The sequence below is a fragment of the Lissotriton helveticus genome, chromosome 2_1 (genome assembly GCF_964261635.1).
Source record: "Lissotriton helveticus chromosome 2_1, aLisHel1.1, whole genome shotgun sequence".
NCBI lineage: Eukaryota > Metazoa > Chordata > Amphibia > Caudata > Salamandridae > Lissotriton > Lissotriton helveticus.
In genome coordinates, this window is record NC_136059.1 from 1,190,454,685 (window position 1) to 1,190,478,794 (window position 24,110).

The 24,110-nt window shown below is 44.7% G+C and overlaps 1 protein-coding gene across 2 annotated transcripts in view; it reads left to right on the forward strand.

The window, feature by feature from the left end:
• The window catches only part of AP1AR (adaptor related protein complex 1 associated regulatory protein), a 196,346-nt gene that overhangs the window by 151,735 nt on the left and 20,501 nt on the right, over positions 1-24,110 (forward strand). For both annotated transcript variants that reach the window (XM_078676066.1, XM_078676067.1), the window contains 2 exons: positions 1,721-1,794; positions 20,971-21,099. In XM_078676066.1, coding sequence (XP_078532192.1) covers positions 1,721-1,794; positions 20,971-21,099 — 203 coding nt within the window. The remainder of the gene's footprint in view (positions 1-1,720; positions 1,795-20,970; positions 21,100-24,110) is intronic.

Sequence of the window (24,110 nt, forward strand, 5' to 3'; positions counted from 1 at the left end):
TTAGGTAATCGCAAATTATATAATCCATAATCATGTGCAACTATGGGCCTTTAGGCCCGTACCAACAAATGTAGTAATATTACCTAACTGCGATTGTGAATCTTTAGGTATTGCTATTAGTTAATCGCTATTTTCCTACGTACCATTTTGCTTTCTTTAAATAGCAATTACCTAAAACAATTCACTATTTAGGGAATGCAAAATTGATTTTTGATACATGTGGCCCTATATTATGAAAATATGGTATTTCCATGAGTAGGAATAGGGGCGCTCTTGATGAACTTGCATTACAGTACACGCATTTTACTAGTATGTTACATGTTTGTATGTCCCCCATCAATTTAAATGCGTAAATAAATACTTGCATGGCATGACCAGTTGGGCTAGAGAGTGAACCCTGCGCTCTTGAGGTGTGAGTGTCACAACCGTTTTAGTGGATGTGCTGTAGCTATCATGGCCAATGCCAGCCCCAAAGGTAACAAAGTGTTGAACCCTTCCTGACAAACAAATGATCACAGAATTAACTCCAAATAGAAAGAAAAAGGAAAAAGTGAAGCCCACTGCCCCATATACAGCAGTGTATTCAAGAAAGTAGCTGTATGGAACGTGCTGTGCATATATGTAGCTCTCTAGGCTGCAGAAGTAGTTGGATCATTGGTTCAAACAGCACTGAAATGAAGGTACTGATGGGGGTCCGGTAGAGGGGAGAAAAATAGAAGTGGTACCCCTGACTGCAAGAGCAGCAGTGGGTAGTGAGGCAAATACTTGTGATGGGACATAGGCGCAGCATGGGAGTGAGCAAGGCTTCCTCCTGTCAGGATAGAGAGGTGGAGCCCTGGTCCCTGAATAAAGTCTAGTGGAGGAATTAGCACCAGGTGTAGATGAGGGGGCATTGCCGAATAAGTCTTCCACTCTGGTTAGGGGTGTGGGGCAGTATATCGTTATGAGAAGAGGCTTCCTATATCTGGGTCTGGGAAAGCACAGAATTGGGAGGTAAATAACTTGCGGAACAGCAGATGGGAACATTCCTCACTTATCTTAATGTTTTGAAGAGCCAAGTATAGCAAAGGCGTTCTGTGGAGAGAGAAAGAGGAGGAGAACAAAAGCATATTCTTTTAGGCTGGTGCACAGATTCTTTAAAATCCCACATAGCAAGAAAATAATAAAATCTCACCATGCTTTAAGTCACAAGGATCAGTGTCCTACTTCATCTCAAATCATATAACATGACCAGGAACAGGGAGTTGTTGGACGTACAGATTTTCTGGATATGGGTGTACAAGCTTATGTGATCCTTCCTTACAGACTAACACGCCCATGCAAAGGTAGTTTGACACGTTGATGCTGCAGGTGTTTTTCAGAGGAAAGAAAACGAAAAAGAGGGGTTGACACAGTATGACTTTGTGATGTTTTTCATCAGTGGAACACTTTTAGTTCGTTGGACAACTGATGCACCATCCACCCTGCATCATTGTGTTTTTAAGCATTGATGTTTTAAATGGTGTATTTAGATGTGTTGCAAGAGCAAATCAAAAGCTTAATCCCCTTCCTCCCCTTTGCTCCCATGGGGTAAAAGATGCAACAGTAATTAGTTGTCTGTAAAATGGTGGGGAAAGGGATGTTCCTTTTCTTAAAATAGATCTATATATGTGAGGTATACAATAAGGTTGTTTATTGTTTAGTAAAAAGATTCAAATAAAGTGATACTTACTTTCTACAGTTCTGCAACAGAGGAAGATTTTGAAACCTATTTGCGGAATGTGAGGTCGCAGTATGAAGCATTAAGGAGTAGCCGTAAGTAAAATGTTTTATATGGTTAGATTGCTGTGCATCATGTATTCTCAATCATATGTTCTTTTCTTGGGGGTCTTCTAGCCCGAACTATACTTTCAAAATATAGTTTCATTCACATTATCAAGATCAAAACCAATTGGCATGGCCCTGTCGAGCACATTAATAACACTCTTTTTTTCTGCCTACTTAATAGGTCCTAAGAAATGTAAGTGCTATTCGGTATGGTTTCCTTTTTGGATGGTTCAACATTAGAGTATGCTTTTGGTCGGTTGTACTGGAGGACTGGAAGTTTTCCCCTCTGTTTCCCTTTTTCTTGCACACGTCAACAGCAGAGAATTTGTTCCTAGGTTTGCAGTACTGTTTCTCCCTTTTCCAATTGGAGCATGGTCAAGACTGATTTGCATACAGCTGGTTCAAAACGGAGGAGACCTAGTGTGCAAAATAACAATGGATTGGGATGTGGTCCGAGCAATTAACAATGTCATTAATTCAAGCATTCCATCTATCACTTTTTTGTTTACTTTAGTGTGTTGACCTAAGTGAGACGGGTATGCCCAGATGTGGGTCCCACGTGTACTGTCACTGAAACCAAGTTGTACCTGGCTGATGAGCCCATAACTAATGTGTAACCGGCCCTGTGTTGCTTGTGATGTGCTTCAGGGAGGACCTGGCTTGGCAGTTCAGGCTGGACTGTTCTGACAGGAGTCAGGTCAAAAATGGATATAGCTGGGTCCCGAGGCTGGGACCCACAGTAGCGGCGCCTCCCACGTCAGGGCTCCAGCTAACCCACTCTCGCCTGGCACTGGCGCCGCGGTTAGGGGCGCCACCGCGACCTTTCACCACTGCAGCTACCCGACTTTGCCCTGAAGACCTGAGGCGGCAAGAACATCAATCTAGGTGCGGCGGCATACAGGTGAGAGTGAGCGGGGCTAAAGCTGCGTAGAGACAGTGTGCGCCGGCCGCGATACACAAAATGGCGGCGGTTCGAATCATATATTGAACCTCTCGCTACACCTACTCCATCGCTGCCGCCCTCGCACACCTACACCCTGCCGCGGTCCGAGGTGAGACCTTCACTCTGAAACGCAAGGCAGCTATGCGATTTGTGACCCTGACTCGCCATCAACATCTGGAGAGGCTCTCACTACAGAGACCAGCGGGGGCGATCATTGGCCCGCAATCGAGGTACTTTAGCAATCTAAAAGCACGGCTGTTGGGGAGCGGGGAGCGCTGGCTGTGGAGCGGCGGTTTGCGGCAGCGCGCCCCTGACTGTGACGGCCCCTTTGCCTTCTGTGTTACTAAGCGGACTCCTCTGGCCATCTGTGTGTTGAGGCCCATGTAGAGGCCTGAAGCTGGGGCCCACGGCAGCAGCTCTCCCGACTGGCAGCCCCAGACATCCTGCTACTTCACAGCGATGGCGCCGAGACTGTGTGACACTCTGACCATAACGGAAGTACTTGAAGAGGGGGTCGCACGCAAATACACCAAAAGTGACGATTGTGACCTCGCTAAGGTACCTGGAGGACACCAGTCCGCACATCAATTTGAGGCCAGAGGAGGGGCGCAGACTGTGGGACGTTTACCGGTGGCGGCACGGCCTCTGTCTTTCCCGCTGTAGTTTCCCCATGGAACCCCCCCACATAGTGATTGGGTGGTCACCTTCACCTTCTCTTCCCACGGGTGAGATCAGGAGCGGATCTGACTGCAACGTGTGGCTCCAGTACCCAGCGCGACTCACCCTACGGGGCTGGGGGGCCCCATGGCTTGATGCCCTTTGTTCTATCTACCTGCTTTGGCTCCAACCTTGCGGTGCTTGGGATTGGTGCAGGACTTCCAGTGTCACTCTTATTAAACCTGTTTTAGAGCAAAACACTACATCACCCAACCACCACTACTTAAGTGGCACTACAAGTGCTGCAGACCAACATATGGGATAACACTTCGTGAGGGAGTTAAAGTAACTTGCGTCAATTTGTGGCTCAATTTGGCTGCTATAATGGAGCCACTAAAGGGACCGGGACCAGGGGACCGAAACCAGTCCAAACCAACAAGCTGGATCGGTACACGGTGACCAAAGACTCGCAGCAGGGCCGTCCATCAGACGAAGCAGCACAGGGAGGCTCGGGGGAGGGAGAGCCAGAGCTCTCCCTCAAAGACGTCATGGAGGCAATCACAGGTGTCAAGACCTTCCTGGACTCAGTGGCCATTGACCATCTCATCAGGGCCGACATGGGGAAACTCAAAGAAAAAGTGAAGCAGCTGGAAATCACAACGGCCAACTTAGTGGGTGATGTCACGCAGTTGCAAAGGGAAGTCCAGGAACTACAGGACTCCCAAAATCTCACGGACCCAAAGCTGGATGATTACGAAGGCCAACTTCGTCGCAACAATCTCTGTATCGTAGGAGTTCCTTTTTTTAAAATTTGTTTATTGAACAGCACCAAATGAATTCTCAGCAATTAAATGTATACGTAGCATCTATGTTAACAGCACAAAAAAGATAAATAGAGAAAACAACAAAAATAAGCAACATTGGATTTATACAGGGAAAATCGATAATCCGTAAACAGCAGTATTATATTTGAGATAAAGAAAATTTCGCAATACTAAAATATTCTATATTTTACATATATACATAGCTTAAGTTAAATACATTGCTATCAATACATCAAGAATCAAGCTAGTTAGGAACCTCCTTTTAGTCCTTTCATCCAAATTTCAACTGGTTCCCAAATTTTCTGACCCCGTAATCTAGAAAGCATTCCCTTAGTTGCATATACTGCCATTTCTTGATTATATATGGCCAAAAACCTGGCCAACCACATTTGAAAGGTTGGGGGAACTGTATCCTTCCAGTTGGCCGCTAGTAAAATTCTAAACACCGCTGTTCCAATAAAGAGACATGTTTCCTGAAGCTTACTCAAACCCAGTGTATTATCACACTCTTAAATGAATAACGTGGATGAAACTGGAAGCTGTAGCTCAAATAATTCTTCCCAATATTTACCCAACTCATTTTTCGACGGGGTTAGCTCTCTACATTCAGAAAACATATGCATTAAATCGGCGGGCCGAGCCCGCATCTTGGGCAGTGATCATCCAATCTTTTACCCCAAATGAACAACTTTGCGGGAGTAAAGTATACATTAAATAAGGTTTTATATAACTGAGCTTTTAGATTCGAAGACATGAGTATCTTGGATGCTAATAATAAACTATTATCAATATCTACATTGGGATTAGTGAGTCTAACCGCCCATGATGATTCTGTGTGTTCTAGATCATCCTTCAAACTACCTAGGAGCAGATCATATATTTTCCCTATTTTAACTGATTTAATAGTCATATTTTTCCTAGTAAAATCCCAGGAGTTTTAGATTTCAGAATAGATTTAATAATAGATTTAATCTGCAAACATTAAAAGTGATGACTACAGGGAAGGTCGTATTTCTCTTGGATAGTAGTAAATTTGAGGTCTACTTCACTTCCACTAAAATCCCAAATCGTTCTTATGCCTGCTCTTTTCCATATCTTAGCCATATCATTGTTTATTAAGGGGGGCAAAAGCGAAGAATCCCATAAGGGAGTATATCTATTATATTTTGGAATTGTCAGAAATGTTGAAATTTTGCACCATATATTCCAAGAATTATTAATTATCTTACATATTGTTTTTTTTAAGTAACTTGGCTCTAATTGTTTTAATAGGAGACCTTGATGTTTCTTCCCTAATAATAGTTCGTATATAGAGGGTACTTCTGGCGATGAAGTTTGCGTGCCAATCGCCGAAGTACTAAGCATGGGAGCCATTTGTTGGAGAAAGGCCGCCCAGTGATACAGCAAAATATTAGGGAGGGCTAAGCCCCCTCTATGTTGTGGTAATGAAAGGTATTTGAGAGATCTTCTATTTTTACCATATTGCCACATAAAGGATGTTAATAATGAGTCTATTACTTTAAGAGTATTATACTCAACTGCTAAAGGTATTGCACGAAATAAATAAAGTAGTTTTGGGAATATATTCATTTTTACAAAGTTTCCCCTGCCTATGATAGATAAATGGAAACTATCAATTCTCTTTAGATCTTTTTAATTAAGGGGTCATAATTCAAATTGTTAATTGCCTCTATTTTAGATGTTAAACATATCCCTAGATAAATGGCTTTTTCTACTCTCCGGGGGTCGTTATATGTAGTATTATCAGTACAAATGATAATTGTTTTTTCTTTGTTCAACGAGTATCCTGAAAATAAACCAAATTGTTGAGTTATTATATCGATTTGTGCAATTGCCTCTGCGGGATCTGATGTTACAATCGCCAAATCATCGGCATAAGCTAGAACTTTCGTATCAAAATTGCCTATAGATATGGGTCTAATTTCCTGATTTTGTAGTAATTTAATAATTAATGGGTTAATATACAAGGCAAAAAGAATAGGGGAGCAGGGGCAGCCTTGTCTTGTTCCCCTAAATATATTTATTGCCCTAGATTCTTTCCCCATTATCTGTAGCCTTGCCCTTGGGTGGCAACACAGAGCTTGAATAGAATTGATGAATATAGACCCGAAATTATTTAGAAGAAGAATACTCCACAGGAACTCCCATGACACCCGATCAAAAGCCTTTTCGGCATCGAGGAGGATCATTGACATCTGCCCCCCACCCCCCCCCCCCATTAGACACGTAGTCGAAAAGTGCAATAGCTCTGCGAATATGATCCGTCGTGCCCTTGCCCGGGATAAAACTGTGGTGCCAGGGGGAGACCAAACAACCCTCCCGAGCCGATTGGCTAAAATTTTTGCATAAAGTTTGGAATCTGAATTAATCAGGGAGATAGGTCGGTACAAAGATGGTTTCTCAACAGGTTTATTTTTTTGTGAAAAATAATTAAATCCGTTTCAGCCCAAGAATCTGGAGTTTTGCCCGTTAGTTGTATGCCGGTAAAAAGATCAAGTAAGAGGGGCTGTATCATAGTACCTAATATTTTGTATATTTCCAGAGGAATTTTATCGGGGCCGGCAGCCTTCCCAGCAGCCAGGCCTGAAATGGCTAACTGTAATTCAGTACTGCTAATTTGTTTCTCAAGGTCTAACTTCGTCAAGTTGTCTAGAGTTCCTGTTAGATCTGTAATGCCAATAAATTGGTTCATGGCGTTTCTAACTTCTACTTTAGTTTGTGGGTTATCATCAGAGTAGAGATCTTGATAGTACTGCCGGAATCCTTCAACTATTTGATCGGGATCAGTATATTCGATATCATTTATTTTTATACAGCGTATCGAGTTATAAGAAGCCTTCTGACGAGTGCGAAGCGCAAGCTGCTTGCCGACTCTCTCGCCGTTTTCATATACGTTTTTTCGATGTACTTAGAAAGTCTCGGCTGAACGCTTAGTTAACCAACTATTTATTTGAGTTTTGAGGATAATTATTCGATGAAGGATATGTACACCATCAGTGCCCTGGGATATTGTTAGAACATGTTCCTCTTCGTCTTTAATCAAATCGCGAGTTAATTGTAAATTCTTGGCTTCTCGTTGTTTCTTAACTCGAGCCACATAACTTATTGTCTCGCCCCTGAGTGCTGCCTTAAAACAATCCCATACAACCCCTCTAGAGGCACTGTATCGATTTATATCAAAGAATCCTTCCGCCCATTTTCTAATAAAGGTTACATATCCTTCATCTACCAAAAGTTTCCTGTCAAACATCCATTTAGTGAATGTTCTAGCAAAATTAGTTATATCTAAGGTTAATACTAATGGATTGTGGTTTGACACGATTTTTGGGAGTTTTTTTATCTCCGCTTTGGTTGCCAAACTACGTACAACAAAAAAATAATCTAACCTCACGTATCGATTATGTGGATACGAAAAATACGTATAGCCGGGATCACTATGATTCTTTGTATCCCAAATATCTATCAAATCATGGCTAAGTCTCAACTGACTAAAGGCTCTGAATACCCTGGGCTTCCGACCTACATAATTAACTTGAACAGCATTTCTACCTAATGACCCTAGTGAGATATTTAAGTCCCCGCATAGTATTAGTGATTTGGGCCAAGAAGCGAGCTCAAGCTCTAGATTTTCGAAAATTGCTGGTTCGTCCCTATTTGAACCATAAATCGAACATATGGTTTTACCAGAAGTTAAAGTTACAATAACCCATCTTCCTTGAGAATCTACTAATTTGCGATTGGGCTCACCTAGATATGTTCTGGCAATAATCGCTACTCCTCGAGTATTGGATATTTGGGACGTAGAAGCGAGTAGATTATAACCAAAGATTTTTAATAGCTCTCTCTTGCCCCAAGGAAGATGAGTTTCTTGCAAACAGACTATGTCAAATAAACCTTGTCTGATTATTTCACTAAAGCGAGCTCGCTTAGTTTTATCGTTCAGGCCTGCCACGTTCCAAGAACAAATTACTAACTTCCCCATTGTTGTTTCGTAAAAAAAGTGTTAAGTCCTTCTGCCATTTAAAAAAATCTTTCTAGAAAAGTCAAGTCAAGGCTTCTTTTTTGAATAAACAATTTTTCCATTACTATTGCTGTTACTGTCTGAACTGTTGCTGTGAATTTAATATTGGGGCTGTATTTTTTTTTTGATTTTTTTTTTTACCACCCCTCCTCCTCATGCTGCTGCCCCCCCCCCCTCTTCCCCTTCCGGAATCCCTAAGACTCGTAGGTTACTTCTTCGTTGACGGTTCTCGAATTCTTCCAATTTCCACTTAATGTCAGTTAGCTGCGCTTCATGTGAGTCTACGCGCTCCTGATGAGTAGCCATTTCTGATTCATTAGACATCATGCGGGACTCTACTTCCGTGAGCCGATCTCCAAAAGAACTGCATGTTTTAGCCAGTTTGTGCACTACCCCCTGCATCTTGCGCATTGCGGCTTGGTTCTTGCGTGCATCCTGGCGTGTTTCTTCCCGGTGTATAGAGATGGCCTGTAAGATGGTATCCACTGCTGAGGCAGCTGGTGTATCCGATTGATTTTTTTTGCCCCAGATAGTCATTAGGGAGAGATTCAAGAGGGGTATTAAGTGGGTTAATCGTGTGATCCCAGGCTAGTTCTTTCGATCCATGACGTGTAGATCTCTTTTTAAGGGTAGTTTTAACTCTGGTGTTCGGTGCATTAGTTTGATCACTAAGACTCATCAGTAGTAGTAGAGGAAGCGTCGTCATCTGACCATTCACCCCTCTCGGAGAACGAAAAGAAATCACTCGGGTCCTTTTCAGCTTCAGTATCTAGTAAAACTGTTAAAGCGACCTCCGAAAGGCAGTCTATTACTTGATGCTCTCCACTAGCTGCCCCCTCTGCTTGCATCTGGTCGTTACTCAAAACGACATTCAAGATCTTAGGAGAGTGAGCTGCAAGAGCACTGTCAGACTTTCGCTCAATCGAGTTAGTGATATCCGGAGTGACTGCCATTGCGTCCTCATAAAGCACCGTTATATGTAAAAAAGGCATACCTTCGGCCCTCTCCTCTGGGGTCTCTGGGGTCTCTGTAAGGTTGTTCTCAGTTGCTTCCAGCTGCTCTTGCATAGGAATCACATCGCCTGAGCCCCCAGACTCGGTAATGCAGCTCTCTTCTCCCACCGCGGGGACCGACTCACTCTGCTTCTGCTGAACCGGAACCAAACCCGGGTTTGCAGCTACTCGGAAGAGGTCAGCCACAGTAGGGCCGGTGGAGCGAGCAGCAACACCTTTCTTCGACGTCTTTAGACTCGGCGGTTCGGCTGGGGGAGCTTTTCCTGCGCCCGACAATGTCAATTGGGGGTCTTCCTGTGGCGTAGATTTCGCCAGTTTAGCTGCCCTGACTTTGGCGGCTGCAGATACCGGAGCCGGTTTCGGTGCCGCAACCACTTTCGGTGCCATGGTCTCCTGATTCGGGATAATAGGATGAGTCGAATTGCGTTGCAGGTAGGGGCTGTGCTGGGGTTTTATAAGGCTTCCTTCCCGGGTTTTTTCACGACACAATTCTGGGGATGAATAGGCTTTTCTCGCCAGATAGCGTAGTACCGTCAGCCCGATATAGGTACTAATGGCGTGTAAATGCGCTCGCATGAGTCTCTCCTCTTTGTACCCTGTTTCATACTGCATCACCAAAGTCAGAGGGGGTTAGCTCGGTATCAACGTCTCAGCATCTCAGGAGCTCCAGTCAGTGCTGCACTGCGGTCTACCACGCGACCGCCATCTTCGTCATCCCCCGAGACACAGCTGAGCGTATCGTAGGAGTTCCAGAGAAATCGGAGGCACAATCTCCAGACCCGTTTGTTGAAGACCTTATCCTCAAACACCAGCAACCCAAAGGCCTTAGTAAATTTTTTGTGATCGAACGGGCTCACAGGGTCTCGGGCGGACGATCCAGGCCTGGCTCTCCCCCGCATCCCATGTTGGCTTGTGTCCTAAACTACCGGGACAAGGATTTGATCCTCCAAAATTCCAGAGCCAGTGCCCCCCTCCAATATATAAAAATGCTGATATCTCCTTTTTCCCTGACTTCAAGCAAAGAGTGCAGAAGCAGAGGAGATCCTTCCTATCTGTTAAACGCGACCTGAGAGAAAGGGACCTGAAATACTCAATGCTGTTCCCATCGCTCCTCCGAGTCGAGGCGGAGGGGAGGGCATGGTTTTTTGATCGTCCAGAGGCAGTTGCGGACTGGATTGACTATCAAGGGACTAAAAGCCCAGAGGAGCGAGGAGCCGGGGGTCATGCGAACAGTGGGCCGCTTGAGGCAGAGTTTCAGAAGATGTTCGCCTTGTTGAGAAGTAAAGGGAACACTTGATGCGGGGCAGGTTGGGGGAGGGGAGATAAACGTAAGTACTTTACTTATTGGGGTCTGCTGCTTTATCTATGACCTTACGTTCAATGTTCAACAAGGGTGTGACAGTGATGTAACATAGGGCAGGATGCGGAGCCCGCCGCTTTCCCCCTCTGTTTTTTCTTCCTTTGAACTTTTTAGGGCGACAGGCACTCTGCAAGTTTTTTGATGGGCAGTTTTGAGCTCAGAGGGCAGGGCAGCGGGGTGGGGGGTTGTTGGGTTGGGGTATTTTCTTCAGTGGTTCTGTGGTTTTTTTGTTTATTGTTCTCTACATTATTCTAATGGTGCAAACCCGGTCTGTGGCGTAGGCCACTGTGGCGCTCAACTAGCAGGACAATGGGTGTACAAAGTAACAAGGAAGTCAAAATCTTAAGTTGGAATGTTAACAGGTTGGGGGACAAAATCAAGCGTAGTATAGTATTGCAATATGTCAAGAGACTTGCACCGGACATAGTATTGCTTCAGGAAACTCACCTTATCGGTAACACTTGTAAAGCTATGCATAGATGGGGTTACTCGATGGTGGCACATGCTGGCTTTGCGTCCAATTCCAGAGGGGTGGGCGTCATGCAAAAGAAGTCGTTCCCCATGTCACACACATCCACTCATGTGGACGACCGTGGCAGATATGTTGGTATTACGGGCACTTGGGAGGGCCAAACTATAACTTTTATGTCAATATATGCACCACCAGTGTTAAAGACTGCAACATTTTCTGATCTCCGTACAGTACTCCTGGCATTACCGGAGGGGCACCTCGTGCTTGGTGGCGACTTCAACTCCATAATATCAGGATCATTAGATTGGCATCCCCCTCGCACAATCCCTCACACTGTACACTCCTTCTCTAGTTTCTTGGAATCTATGGGGTTAGTAGACGGCTGGAGAACACACCACCCGACAAGATCCAGCACACTTTCCACTCTGGGACCCATAACAGTTTATCCCGCTTGGACTATATAATTGTCCCTGCCCCACAGGTTACAGATATCCACAAGATACGTCAACTACATAGGGGCATTTCTGACCATTCCCCCCTTTGGGTCCATATTGTTCTTGATCACTCCCAGGCTGGACGTGTTGCCCCTATCAACCCCTGGTATCTAAAAAGCCCGAAATTACGCAAGAACCTGATCAAAGCCATTGACAACTACTTTATAGAAATTGATCATACTGTTGACTCACCGCAAACGTTGTGGGAAGCCTTTAAAACGGTGGTCCGAGGTAAGACTCTCTCTCTAATAGCGGGATCCAAAAAAGACAAGCTAAAAGACATCTCCGATGTCGAGCAAGATATCGGTCGTCTCGAGCAGGACGTTAATTCTAATCAGTCACCGGATGCGCTGCATACCCTACGTCTCCGACAGGACGAATACAGAGCGTTAGTCGCTGACCGTGCTAAACTACTAGGGCAAGATAGAATGGGGTGACTTTACGACTGGGGAGATAAGGCGGGGAAATTAATCGCCTGGGTGGAAAAAAGGAACATGCCAGTAGACTTGTCCAGGAACTAAATGGCGCTGAGGGAACCCCCATAACAGATCCCCAAGACATAGTTGACCACTTTGCAACACACTTTCTTACAGTCTACAGCTCCGTTGCGCTATATACCGAGACGGACTCTTCCGAACTCCTAAGAGACATTTCCCTCCAGTGCTATCGACAGTGACCGGTCATTTATGGACAGTGCCCTCACCGCTGACGAAAAAGCAACCGCAATCCGAGCACTTCACTCGGGCAAGGCTCTTGACCCAAATGGTATCCCGATCAAACTTTACAAGCTCCGTCCGGACAAATTAGGCCCATACCTGAAGTCTATGTTCGAAAACAGCCTAGAACAGGGGTCACTCCCCAGGACCAAAGAATTGCAACCCTTGTCCCAATTCATAAGGAATGGAAACCCAAAACGGACTGCGCCTCCTACCGCCCTATCTCATTGCTTAATGCAGAACCTAAATTCTTAGCCAAAGTGCTTGCAAATAGGCTGCTCAAGGAAATAAGTGGTCTGGTACACCCGGATCAATCGGGGTTTATGCCCAGGAGAAACACTGTTTTGAATCTGCATAGAGACCATGGAGTCTTGGGCAGGGCACCGACTATCTGTGAAGATGCTGTCATTGTCTCCCTTGATGCCACCATGGCATTCGATACAATTGAATGGCCTTATCTCTTCGCTGTACTCACTAAATTGTGATTTGGGCCGGGCTTCAGCAAGTGCTCCTATTGTACAGCTCCCCTATGGCACAGGTAGTTATGAATAACAAAAAATCGGAAGCCTTTTTACTCAGCCGAGGGACCCGTCAGGGATATCCCCTCTCTCGCCTTGGTTCTCGAGCCCCTAGCGGCTTGGATTCGTCAGGGCGTATTGACTCGAGGACTGCGGTGGTCGGCAGATTGGGAAGACCGCACCTCCCTATATGCAGACAATATCTTTCTATAGCTTACATACCCCAAACGGTCTCTTATCGCTGCATTTGATATCTTGGCCATCTTTGGCAGATTCCCTGGGTTTTGTATTAATTTACAGAAATCTCTCCTACATGTCCTCTGTGGAGACCCCCCCCCGCTACCTCGAAACTGCCCCATTCCAATAGTTTCAGAAGGATTCAATTACCTGGGTATATTCATCTCACTTGATAGCTCACTCCGATTTGCCCGTAACCTTGTTCCCCTGTTGCAAAGGCTCAAACGTGATATCAAAAACTGGAAATCACTTCCACTCTCTTTGTTATGAAAGGCTGCCCTCTTTAAAATGATGTCCCTGCCCCGCCTCCTCTATTTCCTCCGAAACTCGGCTGACCCTGTCCCAAATTCATACTTCAAAGAAATAGAGGGGCTACAGGGAGACCTTCTGTGGGATGGGAGACCACGCATCGCTTTAACAAAACTTACGCTTAGCTGGTATGATGGGGGCATTGGCTTCCCCGGCATCAAGAAATGTTATTGGGCAGCACATCTTATTGCAATAAATCATGGCACCTACCGGCGGCCCGACGACCCGGGGTTCAACATGGACAGATGGATCCTTCCAAATGGAGCCTACACCTGTGCCCTATACTCTAAACCGAACAAGTATATACTTACTGGTCCCACTAACCACACAGTCAAGATATGGCATTCGGCGACTACATCATTAGGCTGGAGCAACAGACTGACTCTTGCCACACCTTTGTTGGACTCCCAGAGGCTAGGTGACCTGGGCAACTCCAAAGGCTTTGACAAATGGGATCTAATTGGCATCTCCCACATTTAGAGACCTTTGGGATAAAAATGATGTGAAGACCTTTGACACCCTTCAGCGTCAGTATAAGATGGCAGAGTCGGAGCGTTTTTGTTACTTGCAGATCCGACACGCACTGCAAACAGCACTGCCCCCGGGACTCCTCCCCACCTGACTATTCCCTCTTAGAGGACAGATTACTCGACGGTCACCTACCTGAAAAGGCTATTTCTCTTACTTACAGAAAACTTATTAACAGCATAGACGATCCCCTACTGTTCCTACGAGAAAGATAGGTTAGAGACTGGTTCGAATTAGATGCCGAAAACTGGCAGACGGCAGTCTCCTCTCCCAAAACTGTTGCCATCCCAGCGCGTCTCCGCCTTGTGCAATTAAAAATACTGCACAGAATTTACATCACACGCCCCAATTGGTACACATGGGAGGTCCATCAGATGGGTCCTGCAGGAGGGGGTGCACCAACACGGGGCACTTTCATACACATCATATGGCATTGCGACCCAATTCAGGAGTACTGGCACAAAATTCATGAAATAATGAGCGAAAAACTGGAAATTGAAATCAAGCCAGAGTCCCCTAGATGCCTTCTCAATATCTGGGAACCCACTGAACTCAATACACACGCTATACAATGGGTCACACTGGGCTGCATGATCGCTAAGAAAAACATCGCACAACTCTGGGGGGCGCCACTAGCTCCTAAAGTTGAGGATTGGAAGAAAGATCTTGATTGATGCATGTTGAGGGAAAAGACAGTTTTCGCAGCCCGGGGATGTCCCCGAAAATGGACTAAGATTTGGGCTCCATTGAATTAATATTGTGGCAATATATGTGCTCCCCCCTGTACCCCTGATTGTGAGGATCCCCCCTCCTCATGATTTCCAAACATTATCCTACTGTGTCTGTATTTATCTTGATTTCCCTGTGCTCCCTATTATTGAACAATCTGGAATTGTACCTTTATCGAGTATGTTTAATAAAAAAGATGTATAAAAAAAATGGATATAGCTGGGTCCAAACTGAGGTAACATGGTGTGCAAAATAACGATAGTTTGGGATGCGTCCGGAGTAATTACCGGTGGCTGGGATTAATTCAAAGATTTCATCCATCACTTTTTTGTATGCTTAATCCTCTGACGTCCTCATACTTTCTCCCACTCAAACATGGCTTTACAGAGACCGCACTCCTACCTAATGTCTTACCTGCCGATTTATATCAAACGGTGTAGGTTTTATCAACCTCTCAAGCCCCAATGCCTTTGTAGGCATATACCCCCAGATTCATCATGCTCCTCTTTTGCGAGTCCTTAATAGCGATTATTAAGGAATCGCTATTAAAGACTCTCAAAACGGGATGCATGTAGAAATCGCAAAATTTATAGCGATTTCTACAGCTTCCTTATTTGCGATTCGCTAATTGCTAATCGCAAATAAGGAATGACTCCCCATTCATTCCTATGGGCCAAAGGCCCATAGGAATGAATGAGGAGTCATTCCTTATTTGCGATTAGCAATTAGCGAATCGCAAATAAGGATGCGATTTCAAGGGTGCCAGGGTGTCCAAAGGACACCCTGTAGCACCCCTGAAACGGTGATTTACACTGGTGTTGCGCACACATATGTCCAAAGGACATGTGTGTGTGTGTGTGTAACATACAACTAAGAACAAGCATTGGCATAGCCAATAGGTCTCGCTTTTGGGACCTTATAAGTATTTAGCTATGCAGCACAAAATCCTTGGTGCAACAAAATCACCTGTTGCATGGCTAAACACTTATAAGGTACAAGGTTTAGCCATGCAACAGCTGATGTTGTTGCACCAAGGATATTGTGCTGCAAAACTAAATACTTATAAGGTCCTAAAGGCGAGACCTATTGGCTATGCCAATGCTTGTTTAGTAGGGTCGTTCAGTTGTACATAATGTCTTTTTGGTATATGTAGAGCAAGAAAAATGCTTATAAAACTTTTTCATTATAACTTTGAACATGCTCCACAGCAGCCATGCTGCTCTTCAACACAGCTTAAAAACATTGGCAAATGCAATAGCTTTCGTAAAACACCTATAAGGTCCTAAAGGCGAGACCTATTGGCTATGCCAATGCTTGTTTAACCCACTGTCATCTTTGTGCATGCCTTGCCCGTTACGAGTTTCTTTTTAACAAAGCTTCTGAATGTTTTCGCTTTTTTTTTTAGTGCAGCGATACTGTTTGCGTCTCAGAAAAGGAGCCAGCGGTCATGCCGTCGCTGTAAAGGTGTTAGCCAATGAAAGAACGCTTGCGGTTCAAAACCTCGTTTTCTAACCCAATCAACCTGTCATAGTTGAGCTAATGCGCTGTCATTGAGGGTAGAAACAAACTTTTTTTAAAATAACAAGAACATGTGCTGCAGGGGATAGGAGTGCTGAGAGCAATCGCTGCAGGACTTATTGGCCTTATATGGAGCGGTAAATAAGAAAAATACATTTATATTTGAACCAATTCCTGTCTTTTCTAAAGCGAACCAACCCGTTGGGAAATAGCATCTGCGAGACTCTCCAAAATATTGAAGAAGACTAAGAGCTGCGAGGGGTGTGGAAGAGCAGGTTGAGGGAACTGGAGGCAGGGAGGAATAGGGAGTGGGCCGGGCGGAGTTACAGGTGAGCTTTAGGCTGAAGGCAGGGGAATAACCATTATCTAAAAAAAAAAAAAGCCAGTGTGGGCAGAAAAAAATAGTGGTGCGGGGAAAGAAGGAGCAGTATGGAGTGTGTGTGAGGGAATATTGGAGGGCAGAAGCAGCAGACAAGAAAGAGACCATGTGGGGAAAGGAGGAAGTAGCATAGAGCGCACAAGAGGCAGTGCTTGAGAGGGTAGGAGCATAAGGAGGGAGAGAGCGACCACGGAGGTGGAGCAGGCTCGGGTCACGGAAATAGTGGTGCGGGGAAAGAAGGAGCAGCATGGAGTGTGTCTGAGAGAATATTGGAGGGCAGAAGCAGCAGACAAGAAAGAGGTCATATGGGGAAAGGAGGAAGCAGCGTAAAGCGCACAAGGGGCAGTGCTTGAGAGGGCAGTAGCATAAGGAGGGAGAGAGCGACCACGGAGGCGGAGCAGGCTCAGGTCGCGGACGCGGAAGGTGAAGCAGAATCTTCCGGGGCAGCGCAGGATGAGGTAGAAGCAGAGACAGACATGGGAGCTGGCGGACCGGCACTAAGGAGGCCAGGGAAACCAGTAACAATAGTTTTTTAACTAAAAGGTGGGGGTTAAATGCTGTTTGCGAGGAAGCTGAGTGCTGAAAGCAAAAGAAACAAGTTAAAAAAAAAAAACACTGGGAGGGGGGGGAGGAGAAACACGAGAGACTGCCTGCGGCCGTCAAAGTGGAAGTACGGCCGGCATTGCTGTGGGGAGGGGGGAGGAGAAATGCGGGGGCCTTTGAAGTGAAGCTTCACTTGTGTGTGAGAGGTGTGGGAGGAGTGCGGCTCAGCTGAGCCAGAGTGCACGCTGGGGGAAGCTTGTGGGGCGGAGCTGCTGGGGAACAGATGGCAGATGGCTGGCGATTTGATGCTGTGCACGCGCATTTTAGGTCAATGCGCTTGCGCATTGACCTAAAAGCGCACGGGCACAGCACCAAATCGCCAGCTAGTTAAACCTCTGTTTAAGCCCCTTTATATCGAGCTTCCGCTCAATGCGCATGCGCATTGAGATAGGTCGCTCGACCTAAAAATGCAGTTAAGTGCATTTTTCTAAGTTTTCGCTATTTACCACGAAGTCAGACTTCGCGGTAAATAGCGGCCCAGAATTGCGAATTCGCAAATCTAAAATGGTTCATGAATTGCATTTAAGGAATCTCAAATAGATTCCTTAAATGCAATTCCTCGCAATTTAGCGATTTCAAAATTAGCGATTCTTGCATTTGGGATGATGAATAATCATCCCAAATGCAAAAAAAGCGCTCGCTGCGAATCTGGCCCTTTGCGAGCCGATTTTTGCTCCATGAATCTGGCTGTTTGTAGTATAATCACAGAAATAAACCGAAGACTCCTCTTAACTTGAGATTTAATGGCACAGCTCTGCTAGGTCGTTTTTCTGAAACATGACTCCCTGTACTGGTCATTGCCCATAACTTACAAGTTTCTGTATGAAATGCCCATACTATTCATACTATTCATGTCCGTAACGCTCTGGTAATCTTGGATTGTGGACTTGTAAAACTCCATTGTTGGAGCCCTTGCTAGAGACAGCTGGTCTAACAGGAGCATTTTGTTGGCTCTTTTCCACTATCAAACTGCAGCCTGGCCCTATTCAGACCAGCTTTGCTTCATGGTCCAATATGCTGAAAAGAGGCATCTCTGGTAGGCAGCATTATAGTTTGCCTTGGGTGGGAGAGTCATAAGGGTTAAAGCTGTGCTACTCATTGCCACACCTCCCTGTGTGTCCAGTTTGTTGAATCGTTTCTCTCATTAGGGAGAAAAACATAATTAGCTGGGATTGTATTGAAGAAATGTACCAAGTCAACGCGCCTGCTAGAAGGGAAGTTTTATACTTGCTGAAAACCCCTCTGACATCTCTACAACATTGACAAAATCCCTAATTCCCAAAATCCTGCATTGCTCACGGGGGAAGAAAGCCAGAGCCAAACTATTATAATGAAGAGAATCTTTAATAAAACTGTTTATTCATAAATTATTATAATGCCCTATCCTGCAATATAGGTAGGCCTTTACAGGGAGTTCAGAGAAAGATTCTGACGATAAGGCTGATCATACCAGGCCATGCATGTTAGCAGTGCTGTTATGATCAGCAATCTCTGGTGAAAGGCTCTCCTTTCATAAATTAATATTTGTCTCCCAACTCACCAGATATGGGGTACTGAAGACATTCCTGCACTGAGTTCTCGTACAAGAAACTGTTTTCACTTCTGGAGTATTGCTACGGATAAAACAAGGTCCACTACTAGTACCCCCAGATGCTTATTTGAAAATAACCAGGGCAGCAAAAGGACGATTCTAGACTTGCAGTGAATACCCTTTACTTTATATTAAGGAACACTCAAAACCGGCACCCACAAAACACCTGACGAAACCAAGAAACCTTGGATTGATGGTTCTATAAGAAGGGGCTGTACTTTCCTGAGAGATTTTAATTTTTTTCCTCAAACTTTTTATTGGGTTTTATAAGAAAAAATGGCACAGTACAATATAGCATAAGCAATAAACACATCTCTGAAAAGACCAAAGTCATAGAGCATGCAAGTCTGCCATAATGGGCAATAGAGAGCGCCATCTTTAAACCAGGAAAAAGAAACCGACAAAACAAAAATGTTAACAACCAAGCATCCACATTCGGCATCACCACTGAGAGCAGAAAGAGCAAAAGAATAGAACGAACATGCACCACATGTCCCTACCCTACCAGGAGATATTTACATGTTTAAGCGCTTCAGCCTGTTCACTGACCATAGCGCAGTTATGAACATAACTGGCTTCATCAGTTTTGGTATTGTTATTGGAACCTAAAGACAAATGTTCACCTTCTCTTCCATTTTAAAGCTTTTCTCTTATATTCTTTATCTTCCTGGGTTGGCATTCAAGTTGATAACTCCAAGAGGTCCCTGGCTATCATTAAGGCCAACCGAAGAATTCCAGAGAAGTATTTTTCCATGTTGTCTGGGACAGAAAGTCCACAGGTTTGCTGTATGTTGTGCTTGCGTCTCTTTCTGTTGTTAATACATCGAAAGCAATAGTTAAGTTCCACTGTGGATAAGGTTCACCCACAATCATTCCAACCTGTGGAAAATAACAATGATCTGAAATCACTTTTTTGACAGAAATTACTTATTCTCTACCCCTCAAGCTCTGTTGGTCGCGGTCTTATGCAGATTTCCGAATTGGCAAAGTGGTGTTCATCATGCAGTTCTTTGATTAGCCACAGTGACTAATTCTTTGTGGAGGCTGGCATTCACATGTAATACAGATGATGCTAGCTTTAGGATGTGAACCTATTCCAATGAAAATATATATTGGCAGGATTCAAAACACTGTATTAACAAATAGGGCAGTGAATACCAGTCCAGCCCTGATCTGCCAAGTTCCAGTACTGCTCTGCTTTTGGAAAGAGCTAAAGTCCCTCCTCTTCGAACTGCTTTTTGTTACTGCGTTCCCACATGTCTCTTCCCTCTACTTGGAAAGCCGTCCCCCGTAACTCTTGCCCCTCTCAATGTTAGCATTACCCGAAACCTCCCCCTGGTTGTGAAACCCCCATCCATTCTTTGGTATCCCCCTGTGCAACCAGGTAGTCTGTAACCTTCACCCCCCCCCGCATCTGCATTTAACTAACCCCCCCTTGTAGCCCACGCCTGTGATCTCACCCTCTTCAACCACTTTGATTACAATCCCCTATTCCTTGGATGAGCCGCCTTCTTGTACAGCACTGTTTCTTTATGGGTAGGTTTGTGTTTTATTCAACGTATACTTAAATGCATACACATAGGAAAAATCTTAGAATGAAATGGAATCGCCAAAGACAACCAAACAAAAGATTTGAGTCAGAAGTGTTAACAGTCAAATGAAATACATTCATATTGGGACCGAGTCTCAAAAGCATTTTTGAGTATGGAAATATTACTAGAGGTGTAATCTTTTTATGTGTTCATACATGCCTTTGATAAATCCCCCCCAACTCGTCCAACTCCTTGTTAGTAAAAGTTCAAAGAGAGCACAATCGTTTCTGTTTTTACTAATTGTATAGGAATATGAATCTGAATATTCTTTTTATTTCCATTTTATATGTTTTGGGGCTGATACAAGGTGTGTGTGTTTACATCAAGTACACGTGTAGCCCAATGGTCGAAATCTGGAATCTGGGATATTGGGGGATGCTCTCATGTACAAAGGTTTCTCAGACTTTTGATAACACTTATGTTATATATATTTTTTATTGTAATTATTTTCCTGGTTAAAAATGTGTATGATAAATAAAACCTTCAAAAAAAGAAATGTGCTGGTTCCAGGAAATAAGGGGTTACAATGCAGGATTAAGTAATCCTTCTGGAATAAAAAACTTCAATAGTTTAACAATAAACAATTAGTTGGAAAGGATCTACGTGGAATACAATGTATTTTGTTTTTGTTTGATATAGGACTTTCATCGGAAACCAACGCACTGACACCAAACACCGAAAGTAGCTGTGACCTAACTACCAAAACCAAATCTACGAGCGGAAATGATGACAGCACTTCTCTGGATCTAGAGTGGGAAGATGAAGAGGGTACACTTATTTATTTTCCTTCTTTTCATGTAACCTCGCTGTATTAATATGCAACTAGCTAGAACTGGCTTGTTGGTCTGTTGTGCTGTCACAACCTGAAACAAGCTGCAGAAGTGTTTTCCAGGTTTAGGTTTTAAACAACCAATTTAAATAAAACATTTGGGTTTTTTTAAAAAGCATTTCTTGTACAAATTATATTGAATTTTTATGGCACATGATGGACCGAAGCCCACTGTATACATTGTAAAAACATATCTGATCAAAGGTACCAGTAATTACATACAACCATGTAGCCTGCGAAACCTGCAGGCTGAACAGCTAAAACATGACAGGGGCAACCACAGACCTCATAAATCGCCCAGCAGGACCATGTTTTTCGATGTTTCTGGGGCAACCTCCAGCCTGGAAAACCGCAATCTCTGCTTCCATGCATCTGCCCATAGCCATCTTCCTCCCAACTATTGCTGGGGAGGGGGGGTCCCTTTCCAGGTTTGGGCAATGTCTTGTTTAGCAAGTGTGTTACCCAGGAAGAGTAAATGTTGTTTATTGTGGTTCCCGCCAATCTCCTCTGTACTATGGAGCAGGAACAGCCTAGGACCTAATGACAGATCCCATGATAAAACCCAGCCCAGGCAGGATGTTATTTTACGCCAAAATGGCTGCAGTGCGCCGCTGCTCCAAACCGTATGCAAGAAGGTTCCCTCTGCAACCCCACATCTGAGGCATGTAGGGGGCTGGAGGACACCTCTTCCACAAGCGGGAACGTGTGAAGTATATACGGTGGAAGTATTTGAATTGGATGAAACGGTAGCACATCAAGACCGCCGCACCTCAGGAACTGGTGAGGGCCTACGACCAGTCATCATCCGGCATGTCAGGTAAGTCCTCTTCCCATGCCCCCCCCCTACAGGCTATTGTTAACCCCATAGATGTTATAACCATATTGCGCTCTCAAACACACCATATAATTCTTCTCTCAAAGCCTCTCCTATTTTATCACAATTGGAGGTAATTAATGAAATATTTAAAAATCAGCACAGGGGAACTACATTTTGTTATTAGCCTCATATAAGCGCCACACCAGTGTGCTGACGTCCTCTCCTTTTTTTTTAATTATCCGGAGCTCCCCTCCCTTTTAGTCGTAAATTTGACAAGTTACTCAAACTGAAATCCAGTGTGCAAGGGAACAGTGTCCCCTCCTAAGACTACAGGATTCAAACCATACCATGACTGTCGCAAACAGATGTCGGTGATGGGCACACACACGGTGTGCCTCTGGTGTTTCGGCTAGGAGCACCACTTCAAATCCTGTGAGGAATGTTCCTTCATGCACCCAAAGACGATCCAGGACCATGAAGTGAAGCTGTCTAAAGAAGCAAGTCCCACTCCCACTCTAAGTTGAAGGCATCAAACCTGTTCCCGATCTTGAGGTTGACCGCACAACTAGTCCTGCTTGCAGTTGAGGTCATCCTGTAAGTAGAAGTCCAGATCGAAACACAGGAAGACGAAGGAGGACTTCACCCCATCCCTCTACTCTCTAGCTAAAGAGACAGTGTGGTGTCTTTGCACAGAGTTGATCCAGGGTGAGGAATGTGCACAGCTGCTAATTGCGACTTCTGACTCTCAAAACTGTCTTCCTCTTTGCAATCACTTCAGCTTGTTGCTTGAGCGAGCTCCAGGCTGTCTCAGTGCAACAGCCCTACACTACCTTTTCCCAGAGATATTGGTGCTGGGGATCAGAGCAGCCTTTTTGTCAAAAGTCACTACTCCTTTTCATATGTGGCAATGCATCACATACCCAACATTCTATGCTCTGCCTCGCCCCTTTAAAGAGGAGGAGAGACTCAGTTAATTGGAGCTTTTACACTGATCACACCAAACACCATTGGGTAGATGGTCAGCCTTTTTTGGGATTCTTGAGGGCAAAGAAAGGTTAGGCGGCGCAGAAAAGGACTTTGTCAAGTCAGATGGTCCCCCACATTCAGATCTGCTATGCCCTGGCCAAGAAGCAGACTCCAGAAGGACTGATGGCTCATTCCATGAGGGCAGAGGGTTATTTTTACCACTGCTTTGGCACTTAGAGTGCTTGTTCTTCTCATCTGCCAGGCCTCAACTTGGGCGTCCGAGCACATGTTCTTGAAGCACTATTGCCTTGATACCCAACTCCGATGGGAAAGGCATTTCGCCCGTTAGGTCCTTCAGGAATTTTTGGTCTGAGTGCACTCCGCAGGCTGCACCTTTGGGAGGTACTTTAGGAGGATCTAAAGGTGAGGAACCTACCTACCCACAGATTTTAAAATATCCCCCAGATGCTAGATGGGATCTGGAAATTTTCATAGCAATTCTCCTGCACTCTGCCAGGTGGCACAGTGAGTCCGAATCGACCTCGTTCCGCCCAGATGTGACGGAGCGGAGTCACTTTTTAGCACCAACCCTGCGGGCACTCCTGCATGTGGAGTACTAAATAATTGTCAGTACCAGTACGCAGATCTTGGATGGTAAAAAAAAGCCACTCTACAGAAAGGGGAGGCAGGAGGTGGGTAAGGAATCTGCCATGCCTTAGGGCATCCATGAGAAAGAGCATCATCAAAGGTAAGTAATTTGTTCTCCTGATGGATACCTCTAACCACAGATTATCTGCCAGAAAGTGTGTTGCTGAAGGTAACTTTTTCTTATTGATTGCAAGGCTGAGTCTTGTATGGCTATACTTAAGTCTGCTGAAGGGAGAGAAAGGAAGTGCGACCCCAAGTAGTGGGCATGTTCTTAAGCCGGAGTCCTGGGCTCTCCCTCCACTAACCCCCCAAAATCTCCCAGGATTCAGCAGAGTAGTCTACACTCATCTGTCTGGTCGCGGTAGAGGATGTGGACATTGAGTGACAACCATGGGTTTGTGAAATGTATTTAACTCGCTTTTGCATGATTACACGTAATTGCAGAGAAATTGTGTAAATGTACGTGTAACTACATGAAATGGAAAACTCACTTAGGGCTATAGTTGAGCTCAAAAGCGT